Here is a 13,324-nt window from a genome sequence, read left to right as displayed (position 1 = left end):
CAACCGCTCCACTTTGATGACAAGCTGATAGTTCTTGAGCAACTTGGTTCCAAATGGTGTGGAGAACATTGTAAGTGGGAACAAAGCAAGGCTGAGCATTGTCTTTCATATGGATATGGGCCTCAGAATTGTTAGCCCTGCCTAAAGCATCTTGAAATAAGCCATTAAATTTCTCGCAAAGTTCAGTTACTGGAGTGGCAGTCACAAACAAGTTAACAAATGAAACATGTCTTGTACTTTAAAGCCAAACAAGTCAAAAGAATCCATTCCAAAAGTATATTTACAGTCACATGAACACAAAACTATAAATGAAACTGTTTTTGTGACATTGTGAAAAGTAGTGGGGAGGCTGCACACACCTAATGCCAGAATGTCATTTTCATTGTTGGCAAACAAACATAGACTGAGACTGACATAATTGTGGCTTGCCTAGCAGTTTATATGCCTTTTTATTGAGGAAAGTAACTGTAGCACCAGTGTTCAATTGCAAGCAAATTTTGTGTTTGGCAATTTGCAATGTAACAAATGATTTTGAATGGAAGAAGCATATGAATTTTTCTGTGGTTCACTAGAATCTGGCTGGGGTACTGGAGAATCACAACAAGACTTTGAAGAAACTGTATTGACTGAATACAGTGAATGTTTTTCAACTTCATTTCTTTGCAAGAAAACTACCTGTATGAGTACATGTTTTCCACAGTGGAAGCACTTAGTGTCATGGAATTGGCATGTATGTGCTTGTTGCACTGACTGAGACTTAGTGTGCTTCGGCTGGCTGTTAATGGGCACACACTGTTTACGAGTGTTCTGTACACCAAAAATTGGTGTGGAATCAAAACTAGCCACTGCAATGTAACATGAGTCCTGATGTTCAATCAAATTAAGCAGTTGTTTGGGGGTGGGGGTGGGGTAGTTTAAAATCTGATCCTAAATGCGAGAGTCAGACACATTTTGTGTGACAGCTTCTCTAATCATTCCATTTCTAAAGTACTGACCACACTCACAGTTAAACTTACAGTGGGAGGTTAAGCCTTGCAGTTCTGCTACCCACTGCTTATAGGTCTGATATGGTTGTCAACAGAGGTGCAAAAACTTATACCTCACCACAGCCACATCAACCTGAGAATTATCGTAGTTGTCTAGCACAGTTATCAGATCTTTATAGGCAACACTTTAAATGTGCATGGTGGGGAATAGTAAGACCATAAGTGAACACACCAACCATAGCCAGAAAGTAAGAAGGTATCAATGTACCTTGCACCTGATGCTTTGCAAAATGCACATTGAGCTGAGTGTGATACTCAGTCCAGTCCTCCATGTTTGCTCAAGCACAAATTTTAGCTCTTGGAGTTGTTGTGGATGAGCTGTAGTTTGGGGAGGTTGGTGCTGCTGCTGCTTGATTTGACAGGATCAGGGTCATTATTTGTATTAATTGTTGCCTTTTCTGGGCCTTAAACTGGAATACTTGAGTTAAAGGGGGTTCTTGGATTGTGTTTTGCAAATTGCTAGCCATCATTACACAATAACAAGAACAAAGAATGTAAAAGAAATTAGCTAAAAGAACAAGGTTAGCAGTGTGAGTGTGTGCAACCTGTAGAACAAGATAGTTGCAATAAATGCAGCAGCAAAAGCAAGCACAAATACACACAAAAACAAATAGTAAATCAATGTAAGCAGTGAGAGCAAGCAAAAAGCAACAGTGACATGTAACAAGCAGAAATTTTGAATCCTGTTGTGTTGACACCAAGAAAGCAGCTAACCTTTAAAGATCTGTCATCACCTGATGTGTTGTGTCATCTAAGCAGTAAGTGATGAGCATGAGGTGGCACTTGAACACAAAAGGGTAGTGAGACAAACACCACTTAGTAAGCAACAGTTTGATATTTCTTAACTTCATTAGATGCAGTGGACATATACACAGCAAGCCGCAATACAAGCAAAGTGTTCAGTAAAGCAACTCAAATCCAATCCATTCAGGTGGAGGTCACAGAAGTTCAAGTAATGACAACTGATTAGCAGGCCTATATAACTGAAAGTAGATGACCCCAAGACTGAACCAAGACTGCCTGCTATCTGGCCTGTCTACATCTTTTCAACTCTTTTGATGGGGTACTGCAGTCTCTACCTGCAAAGGCCCTCCCTACCATAGTATGTAGATTGGCAGCAGATCTCATGGTTTAAGCTGGCAACCTCTGCAAGTGACCTGGCCAGTGGAAGAGTTGATAGTGAAGTACTTCACAGTGTTTGTAGACCAATAATAATTCAGACTTGTTTTGTTCTTTCATTTGCTGAACTCTGTGATTTAAGGATAACATTGCAATTGCAACTGATTTTTGGCAATGAAGTACGACTGTGAAAACCACCTAATATGTTCAGTTGTAAACTATTTTCTTATAAAATCCCGAACTTCACTGACTGCCATGAGTGGCACTATATTAGAATAATGCAGCTATTATGAATGACATAATTATTCTGCAAAACTGGATTGCAGAAGTCTCATGCAATGTCAGTAAATCTGCATTGTGCAAAGGCCTCTACAGAAAATCTTACATTCTTACGTCCCCTTCCCACTTAGTTTACTTCTTAATGAAATGTGTGACTGGTTAAAAAAACTTCTTAAAAATGAGTGTAATTTATATTATCACAATAATGTTTTCTGCTAATTATACAGTACTAGAGACTAGAATGAGACTTACTCCACATCCTTGAGGATTCTTTCCCACTGTGAGAACAAAGAAAGAGTGAATGGAAAAAAGATAGAAAATGAGTGGGAGCTAAATGTCTACATCCATTCTATCTGTCTATTTTGTAAACTCTCCATGCTCATGAGACCAGTGACATAATGACATGTCACTATGCTAATCTGTAATATTTGTTTGTGTGGATACCTAAGTTATTAGTAACACATTAATGATTTTTATGTTATATTGGTCTCTGTGCTACTGATAAATGTAATTTTGTGCTACCAGGCTCATTTTGCCTTACTTTAGCAAGGTGTCTTCAGTCATTTGAGATAATTTATGTGTGTTCACTTAAACACAGTACTTCAACTTTTTGTATTGTGCTACATTGTTTATAAGCTACAAACACTATATAAATCAATATGTATGCTTATTACTTACAATATGAGTTGTTGTCTTTCACATGTGTCTTGCTGTTCTTCTGGTGAAGCTAATCTTACACTTTCAACACTAAGAAATCGTATCAGCACAGACAAATCAGTAAAATTTCAGGACCAAAACTGTGTGTACAGTTTATCCACAATAACTGGATGATTTTCCTAGTGCTGCCAGAAACAGAGGAAATTTGCACTAGTTGAAAGATATCCATTTTTCTCTGAGTGCTGCCAAATTTAAGCTGCCTTAGACATTGAGTATTACTATACACACTGAAAGGCAATAAACACATGTAATAATGTCAGCACTGCTGCAAACAGCTGGCACTGGTTTCTTCTCACTGTTCCTCTGACCTCGGCAATTGTAGTTTGGGAGCAAGGTACACTTCCTGCCACTCCTCACAGCCACCTCATGAACTGTCAACTTAACATGCACAAGTTGTGGCTTATAAACACAATAACATGATATGTGAATCAAAAGTGCTGCATTTAAGTGAGAATCTATATCTGTTTCCCCCCTGCGGGTTTGGGGTTAAGAGTAGGCCCAAGGTATTCCTGCCTGTCATAAGAGGTGACTAAAAGAAGTCTCACATGTTTCAGCCTTTCTATGTTGACCACTGTAGGGTTTGACCTCCATTCTTCTACATTTTTCTGAAGAGCAAGCCAATTGGGGAAGGGCACCTTACATGGTGCACCATGTCCATAGTGCGTTAAGATCTTTAGGCCCCTTTCTCATTGTGACATTGCAGTCCCGTTCATTCTCCATCTCTTGTGTGAGGATACCTTGGTTCCTCCCATGCGCTATGCCGTGTTGCTTTCTGCGCTGATGACGACCATAGACTTCTCTGCATGGTAGCCAGCCCATTTTGGTGGGGCCACAATGTACCCTGTTGGGTGTAGCCCCCTAACACAGGGATCGCTCTGCTGATGCCTGCACTGTTAACTCCCCACATATGCCAAGGAGTAGATGCCTGTCTACCTGGGGCATCAAGACTCCCGGCAATGGCCATTCTGCCAAGTGGCTCTTGCTGCGGCTGGGTGGCGCCGTAGGGAGGGCCCTTGTTCGGAGTGGGTGGCATCAGGGCGGATGACACGCAGTGCAGCATGACACATCTTCTCTTGCTGGTGGCCAGCTGCCAGCAGTCTCTAAGCAATCGAGATCTAACCTCAATGCAAGAAAATATGACATAAGATCATTCCCCTCTCTGGCCACACCATGGGAGGAACACAGGGCTAAGGATGACAGTGAAGCTTATTCCCCCCAGTACCTCATCTGCACGTGATTTGATGGGGAATCATTCATGTCCACAAAGCCTCAGTTTTTTGTGGAGCATCTAGAGGCCAAGTTTGAGTGATGGAGTGCTTGTCCAAAATGTGCTTTGTGTCAGTCTTTATCAAAACAGCATCCTCTGCCCAGTAATGGGTGCGCATTACCTGTGACAAGCTGGGAGATGTTTCTGTTTCCATCACACTCCATAAGAGCTTGAATATGGTTCAGGGTCCTATATTCCACAGGGACCTGTTTTTGGAGTCTGACGTTGAACTGTGCACCAACCTAGAATGACAAGGTATTCACTTCTTCTGGCGCATCCATCGGGGTCTGAGGGATAATCAGGTTGCCACCAGTGCCTTCATCTTGGCCTTTGATGGTGACGCATTACCGGAAAAGGTTATGGTGATGGTTTACTGCTATGATATGAAGCCATGTATCCCCCCCCCCCCCCTCCCAATGCGGTGTTTTAAATACTGGAAGTTTTACTATACGCCCTCCCGGTGTACTTTCAACATCACGTGTGGAGATTGTGGACATCCTTTGCATCCCAATACTCCATGTGACCCCCACTCATCTGTGTTAACTGCAGAGAGCACCATTCCCCTTGCTCACCGGACTGTAGGATTCTACAGGAAGAACAGAAGATAATGGAATGTAAGACCCTGGACTCCCTGACCCACACTGAGACTAAGCAAAAATATGAGAGCCTCCATCCTGTGCATATGACATCTACCTATGCCACTGCTGTGACAACGGTTCTACCGTCTCCCATTTCGTTGTGTACAGTTGGCTCTCTGAGCCGTCAGACTCTACCTGCCGCCTTGATGGTGAGGGTCACTTCCCTCTCTGTTGCTCGTGCACTACTTACTTCAGGAGCAACACCTTCCCCTCCCCCTCCCCCCCTCCTCCCCCCCTCATCCATCAGGGACACCAGTCCCCATCTCTCATCCGGAGAAGCATATGTCTTCTTTGGCTCCTCTCACCAGGAAGGGGTCCCTTGGGTCACTCCCTTCCCAGGTTCTGACTAGTGAAAAAGTGAATGCCTGCCGGTGGCTGAAGCAACAACAGGTAGCTGGTCGTAGGGCTTCATGGTCCTCCTCAGTCCCTGCGACTGACCCAGTGAAGCCCACCCAGCCGGAAGCACCGAAAGAACAGTGGGAGAAACCAAAAACGAAGAAAGAACCAAAGAATACCGACCTTGCGGTGGTGCCCATACCTCCACTCCCTACAAGCTCTGCATCTGAGGATAAGGTGAAGATTCTGGCGTCCGCTGACGACCTAGATCTCAACAGACCCTTAGACACAACGGATGTTGCTCACACAGATCCTCACTCAGTGGCAGCAGGTGACCCTGAGGTGTAACCTGCCTCATTGAGCACTTCATGGCTTTAGAGCCTAATAATAATATCATCCTCCAGTGGAATAGTGGCAGTTTTTTCCACCACCTTGCTGAGCTCTGCCAACTTATCAGCCTTCACCCTTTCTTCTGCATTGCTCTCAAATGGTTCAAATGGCTCTGAGCACTATGGGACTCAACTGCTGTGGTCATTAGTCCCCTAGAACTTAGAACTACTTAAACCTAACTATCCTAAGGACATCACACACATCCATGCCCGAGGCAGGATTCGAACCTGCGACCGTAGCAGTTGTACGGTTCCGGACTGCATTGCTCTCCAGAAAACTTGGTTTCGGCAATGTGAACCCCCACCCTCTGTGGTTATTAGAGTTATTATAAGAATGAGGCAGCTTATGAGAGGGTATCGGGTGGAGTGTGCGTCTACGTCCTTAACTCTCGTTACAGCCTGTCTGTCCCTCTTCAAACACGTTTAGAGGCTGTCACTGTTTGGGTGTGGATACCTCGGGCTGTTACTGTCTGCAGTGTCTATCTCCCACTGGATGGTTTTGTCCCACAGCATGTATTGGTTGCACTGATAGCCCAACTGCCACCATCTTTTCTGTTACTGGGCGACTTCAACGCCCATAACCCTTGTTGGGGTGGATTGGTGGCAACTGGCTGAGGCACTGTCATTGAGCAAGTGCTGGCACAGCTTGACCTTTCTCTCTTAAATAATGGCGCCTCCTCACATTACAGTGTGGCACATGGCACATACTCAGCCATCAATCTTTTGGTCTGCAGCCCTGGACTTCTACCATTCGTCCACTGGCATGTGCATGATGACTTGTGCAGTAGTGACCACTTTCTGAGCTTTCTGTCACTGCCACAACATCACTCTTCTAGGTGCCTCCCCAGAACGGCTTCGAATGAATGCTGATAGGGACTCGTTCACCTCCATTGCCACTATTGAGCCTCTTTGTCATAATGACACTGATGTAGTGGTTCACACGGTCACCACCGGCATTGTTTTTGCAGCAGAATCTGGAATTACCTGTTCTTATGGGTTCCCATGGCAGAGGACTGTGCCTTGGTGGTCACCAGAGATCACTGAGGCGATTCGCGATCGCAGGCAAGCCCTTCAACGTCACAAGCAGCACCCGTCAGTGGACCACCTCATTGCCTTTAAGCAACTCTGTCCCTGAGCCCAGTGCCTTATTTGCCAGCAGAAGCAGGAGTGCTGGGAAAGGTATGTCTGCACCATTGGCATCCATACCTCTCCATTGCAGGTTTGGACCAAGATTAGGTGACTGTATGGCTATCGGACCCCCGTCAGTGTACCTGGTCTTTCCCTGAATCGAGCAGTCTGTACTGACTCCGACATGATTGCCGAACTCTTAGCGGAGCATTATGCTCAGAGTTCCGCTTTCACAAATTACCCACTAGCCTCTCACTCCCTGCAAGGGCATTTGGAACATCGGAGCCTTTTATTCCATATGAGCCACCCTGAATCATACAATTCTTCATTCAGTGAATGGGAATTCCAAAGTGCCCAAGCCGCTTGCCCTGATATGGGCCGGATTGCATCCACTATCAGATGCTGGAACACCTCTCGGTGAACTGCCAGCGACCCATCCTCAACCTTTTCAACCGTATCTGGGTTTGAGGGTGAGTTCCCATCGTAGTGGCGGGAGAGCATCATCATCCCCATGTTGAAATCTGGCAAGAACCCACTGGAGGTGGACAGCTACCGCCCCATTAGCCTCACCAACATTGTGTGCAAGTTGCTTGCACGCATGGTGAGCTGGAGGTTGAGTTGGCTACTTGAGTCTCGGGGCCATCTGGCTCCGTCCTAGGCTGGGTTCTGTAAGGGCCGCTCTGCTACCGATAATCTGGTCTGCCTGGAGTCTGCCATCTGTACGGCATTTGCCTTCCATTGGCATCTGGTTGCCATCTTTTTTGACATGCGGAAGGCATATGATACAACATGGGGACATCATACCCTCACTACACTTCATGGATGGGGTCTTAGGGGCCTGCTCCCAGTTGACTTAGCTCCTTCACATTCAGCAGCTTAAACAAACATGCTGGCGGCATCTTAACGCTCTATGTTGCTTGAGTCACACCAGCTAGGGTGCCGATTGGTCTACCCTTTTACGACTTTATCAGGTGTTGATTCAGTGATGTCTTGTTTATGGGAGCCTGGCTTAGATTTGGCATCGCCTTCTGTGATGCGGTTGCTTGACCCCATACTTCACTGTGGGCTCTGACTCACAAATGGCACTTTCCGCACAAGCCCTATAAACAGCACCCTTACGGAGGCTGGTGTCCCTCCATTGCAGATCCAGTGCCAGTGAATACTAGCCGCTTATGCTGCATATGTTTGTAGCTTTCCCGGATATCCAAATTACCATCTCATGTTCCTCACCTCAGTCATCCATCTTCCAGAATGGCGGCCCTGGTCAGGGTGTATGATCGCAGTTCACATCCAGGCTCTTCTCTCTGGGCTTGAGTTTTTCCCTCTCCCATCTCTTTCATGGGCCCATCTACGTCTACCCCCATGGTGTGTGCCCCGTCCATGCCTTCAGCTGGATTTGGCACATGGCCCGAAAGACTCAGTCCTTCCTGAGGCCCTCTGCTGTTGCTTTATTTCCATCCTTGCCATGTTTCCTGGCTCTGCCATAGTCTATACCAACAGTTCAATGGTTCCTGGTCGAGTTAAGTATGCTTTTATTCTTAGGGAACAATCTGAACAATGCACGTTGCTGGATGATTGCAGTGTTTTCAGTGCAGAGCTCATCGCCATCTCTCACGTACTGGAGTATATCTGCTCTTGTTCAGGTGATTCCTTTGTTATCTCTAGTTTACTCCCTGAGTGGTTTATGAGCTATCAACCAGTGTTTTCCTCACTCTCATCTGGTGATGGCTATCCAGGACTCCCTCAATACTCTTGCCCATTGTGTGGACCCTGGGTCATGGTGGTATCCCTGGTAATGAATGGGTTGACACGCTGGCCAAACAGGCTGTCGATGCACTGGCCCTGGCGATTGGCCTTTGGGAGTGTGATCTCCAGTCAGTTTTGTGGCAGAAGGTCATTGGTACCTGGAGTGATGAATGATGCACCCTGCCTTCACCCAACAAACTTTGGGACATCAAGGAGACTACCAGTGTGCTGTGCTCCTCCTTGCAGGCCTCTCACAAGAACTATGTTGTTCTCTGCCAGCTAAATATTGGCCACACGTGGCTGACACACAGCTATTTATTGTGCCGCAAGGACCCACCTCTCTGTTGTTGTGATCCAATGTTGACAGTGGTCCACATTTTGTTGGACTGTCCGCTTTTAACTGTGCTCAGGCAGACGTTTCCACTGCCTGATATGCTCCCTGCACTTTTAAAGGATGACGCTGCAATGGCAGGCTGAGTTTTGAGTTTTATTCGAGCAGGGGGCTTTTTTCAACAATCTGAGGGCGTGTCTCTTTTGTGCATTGTGTCTTGCCTTTGGCCTACTGTTTTACATTGGTATTTTTAGTGTGTCTCTTGGTGGTCGGCTTTTCCGTTTATGTTTCCTTGGTTGGCCTACCACTCTAACACTCTGTGTGCTTTTAATTCCTTTTTTCTGTGTCTTTCATGTTCTGTGTCATCTATGTTGCTTGTTTTTCTTCCTTGTGGGTGTTTCATGATCATGGAGGGACTGATGGCCTTTGTAGTCTAGTCACTTCAACTCCCCACTGAAGTTTCAGGCCACTGAAGATGCCTCAATAAAGTAAACTGGATCACATGTATGTAATTGAAAACTACATTTATCAACTATGCACTGACAAACATAACCTAAAAATAATTAATATAATATAATGAACAACAGAAAATCTGGGGGTGAATAGCAACAATACGAATTTGATAGATTGCTACTCACCCTCATAGAGGCATTGAATGACGGACGGACACATTTTAAATGTGCCTCTCAGCCCCTCGATGCCTCTTCTATGTGCTCAGAAGCAGTCTATCCTAATTCATTTTGTTGTATATAAATATGTTGATATTTTCTCATTGGTGGTCTATAAATGTCATGCTGTACAGTCCAACCTGTCATAAGGTCTTGTATGAAATTTTATGATGGTTAACCATAAAACATAAATCATACCAATATGTCAAAATTAAAGAAAAATGGCAACTGGAAAACAAACATATTAACAACAATTAATATTATTTTTGTTGTAATAATCATAATCAGAGTATAACTGGGCAATCCTTTACATATCAGTGAGAAAAATATGTCTACGATGTGTTGTTTTTAGGAACAGATTAATGACAATTATATTTCATGTCTTCCAGATAAACCATTGAAGAAGGATTTAATGTCAGAAGCAGATAAGAGGACTGTTGCACCCATTTATGACAGTGATGATGGACTGGTCGCACTAAGTACAACACCACAGGAGTCTGTGTACCTGCCTACACCACTACAAGTTTCACATTCTCATAGAAAAGGCATAAGCCCCTATGCAACATTTCGAGTTCCTTTAGAAGGATCAATGAAAAATGCTGAAAATATCGAGTCATGTGTGTCATCTGGATCTGTTCAGTACACTGGACATGTTAAGATCTCAGAAAAGGTAAGTATATTTTTGGACAATAGGAAATGAATGTGTTCTTTGTGAGTTTTTCTTATTTGTTAAGGTATCATTTACTGAAATAGCTATAATGTTTCTGTCTGAAAATTACCTAATGGTGCTGTAATGACAAGACCTCCTGTCCTCTCAATTGGTAGATCCCTCACACCCCAGGGTCAGAGAAACTTGCTCCTGTTACTGCCAAATGAATGGCTATCTCAACATTAGAATATGGAACAGGGAAATAGTTTCAAATGTAATTCATTAAAAGTTTCTGTGACACTGAATCAGTATATCTTCCCATAGAAATCCTTCATATTTGGTCTTGCTGAATGCACATATGCACATCAGTCACTGAAATCACACGTGTGTGTGTGTGTGTGTGTGTGTGTGTGTGTGTGTGTGTGTGTGTGTACCCAGAGCACTATAAATGTAGAAGGCAAATACCAGACTTGGATTTATTGGAAGAGTCCAAAGAAAGTGTAATTCATGCTAAAAGAGATCTCTCACAAAATACGTTTTTGATGATTTCCTGAGTAATGTGAGACCTGAGTTTCTTCTGGTGTATACAGTGTTCAAATAACTCACAGGAATGCAGCCAGGTGACATTGTCAAAATATCAGTGGTTTTTGATGTCACCACGCTGCATTCTTGAGTATTATTTCTCAGTCTGGGACCCTTACTAAGCTGGATTAACAGAGACAATAGAAAGATTGAAAGCAGAGCCTTGCAGTTCATCATGGATTCATTTAGTCATCATGAGAGTGTCACAAAAATGGTCAAGAAACTGCTGTGGGTGACATTTCAAGAAATGGGCTGTTTGTCATAATGAGCCTTACTGACATGATTCCAAGAGCCCATATTAAGAAACAGGGCATGAAACATATTACTTCTTCAAAATGTTCTAATTATCATAATGACAAAATTACAGAGTTTGGGCTCATGCGAAGGAGTTCCAGCAGTCTTTCTTCCCGTGTAATAGTAAGGAGAAATAAATAAATATAGTACAACAAATATTCTCTGGTACAAACACTATCGCTGCTTTTTGAGTACAGATGTAGATGTAGATGTAGATGATTTTGGGGTCGGCAGTGCAGGTCCTAGTGACAAAGATCTTTTCAGTGACGGTATCTGTACTCCATAAGTCACTTTATAGTGTATGGTGGAGGTAGCACTATTATTTCCCACTTTCTTCTTCCATTTGAGAATGGTGCACAGGAGGAATGATCGTTGGTAAACCCCCATACAAGTTCTAATTTCACTGATTATCTCATTGTGGTCATTTTGTGGGACATATGTGGGAAGAAGTAATATGTTGGCTGACTCCTATTGAAACATCAGCTCTCAGACTCTCAACAGCAGATCTCTTCATGATTCACAATATCACTCTTATAGCATTTTCCTCTGCAGTTTTCTGAGCATAATGCTCTTGTACTAAATGATGCCATACTTCCCTTGTTTGAATCGTCCCTGTCTTTTTGTTAGTCCACCATGGTAAGAATCACAGACTGATGTCAGTACTAAAGAACTGGTCAAATGAATGTTTTGTAAGCAACTTCTTCCATAGATGAATTACTTTTGGTTGATATTCTCCCAGTGAATCTCTATATGGTATCTGATTTCCTGTAATTAGTTTTATGTCGTTATAACAGGTTGTTATGGATAGGTATTTTACAGGTGGTACTGTTTCCATCTATTTACATGCAGTTCATTACTTTTGTTTATACACAAGGTCAACTGCCAGTCTCTGCACCAGTCATCGATCCTGTACAGGTCTTCCTGCATTTCACTACAGTCTTCTGGTATTAAAGCCAGTGGTTCCTGACATTGCTGAGACCATTACCCCTTAACATTATCAGATGTCATGCAATATCCTAAACAAAGCCTGTACAGTATCCAGGAAATTGTACTTTGGCTCAAATTTCATTACCTGAAAATATTCCTTTATCCTCTGAAACTGATCTTAGAAGCCCAATACAGTTTTACAAATCTGAAAAAATAGTTGCTATTAAAATCTATTACTGATGGAAAGTGATTGCTGCTACTGGATGACTACCAAAAGCTGTAAATACAAGAGTAAAACTGACCTTGTTAAAGTAAATAAATTTTGAAAATGAGACTTTTAATGTCAATGGAATTGAACATTAACAAACACTTTGTGTAAGCAATTTTTTCTCGTGAGAGTGAGATGTGAACATTAAACATATGGAGAGATACATGTTACAAATTACTGGGAGAGACAGGATGGCAAATAAATGAATCAGGGAACAAATTAGCATGGGGAACATAATTATGACAGTGATAAAAGAAAAATAGAGGTTAGCTGGACAATTCTCATGAAGGTGGAAAGCAGCATTCCAAAGAAAACTATTTTCAGGATTCCAAGAAATAAGAAAATACTGAGAAGAAATACTCATGGGAGGTATGTAGATGGCATGAGAAGATATGCAGGTGCAACACTGATTCATATTGCTGAAGCTGATAGCGCATGCAAACATCTAGAGGAAGCTCTTGTCCAGCAGTGGATTTCAGATGGCTGATGATGATGGTTATGATGACGACAATGATGACGATGGTGATGAAATGTGTTAGAGTGTAGTGAAGATTTGATGATAGAGACTACTTTTAACAAATTAATTTAGAATGGTCACTAAATCTTCCCCACTTGGGGTATAGTCACGTCCAGGTTGGGAACCATTACTGTAGACCAGGGGTGTACAAACTTGTTAGTACTGTGGGCCATAAACCCCTCACTGTGATTAGGTAAGGGCCAAAAAAAAGGACCATATGCTAGTGAGTAGACTGATGAAAATCATTAATGTAAGATATTGTCTGTAGAATACATGAAACACTGACAACTATACGATGTCATGTTCTGCAGGCTCAGATGCAGCTTTTTTTGCTGCAACTGCATTGTTCCACAACTTCAAAACTTTTGTGCCTTTAGATGAGTTATTATTCCAAATTTGGATCTCCCTGCTTCAGTGTCAAAT

General features: G+C 43.1%; 1 protein-coding gene across 1 annotated transcript in view; it reads left to right on the top strand.

Annotated features, from left to right (window-relative positions):
• Positions 1 to 13,324, top strand: part of LOC126298390 (Down syndrome cell adhesion molecule-like protein Dscam2) — a 206,124-nt gene that overhangs the window by 184,593 nt on the left and 8,207 nt on the right. The window contains exon 14 of the mRNA XM_049989697.1: positions 10,054 to 10,334. Coding sequence (XP_049845654.1) covers positions 10,054 to 10,334 — 281 coding nt within the window. The remainder of the gene's footprint in view (positions 1 to 10,053; positions 10,335 to 13,324) is intronic.

This window comes from Schistocerca gregaria, chromosome X, assembly GCF_023897955.1.
Source record: "Schistocerca gregaria isolate iqSchGreg1 chromosome X, iqSchGreg1.2, whole genome shotgun sequence".
NCBI lineage: Eukaryota > Metazoa > Arthropoda > Insecta > Orthoptera > Acrididae > Schistocerca > Schistocerca gregaria.
Note: the sequence above shows the minus strand (reverse complement) of the source record. Positions and strands in the feature narration are given on the sequence as shown.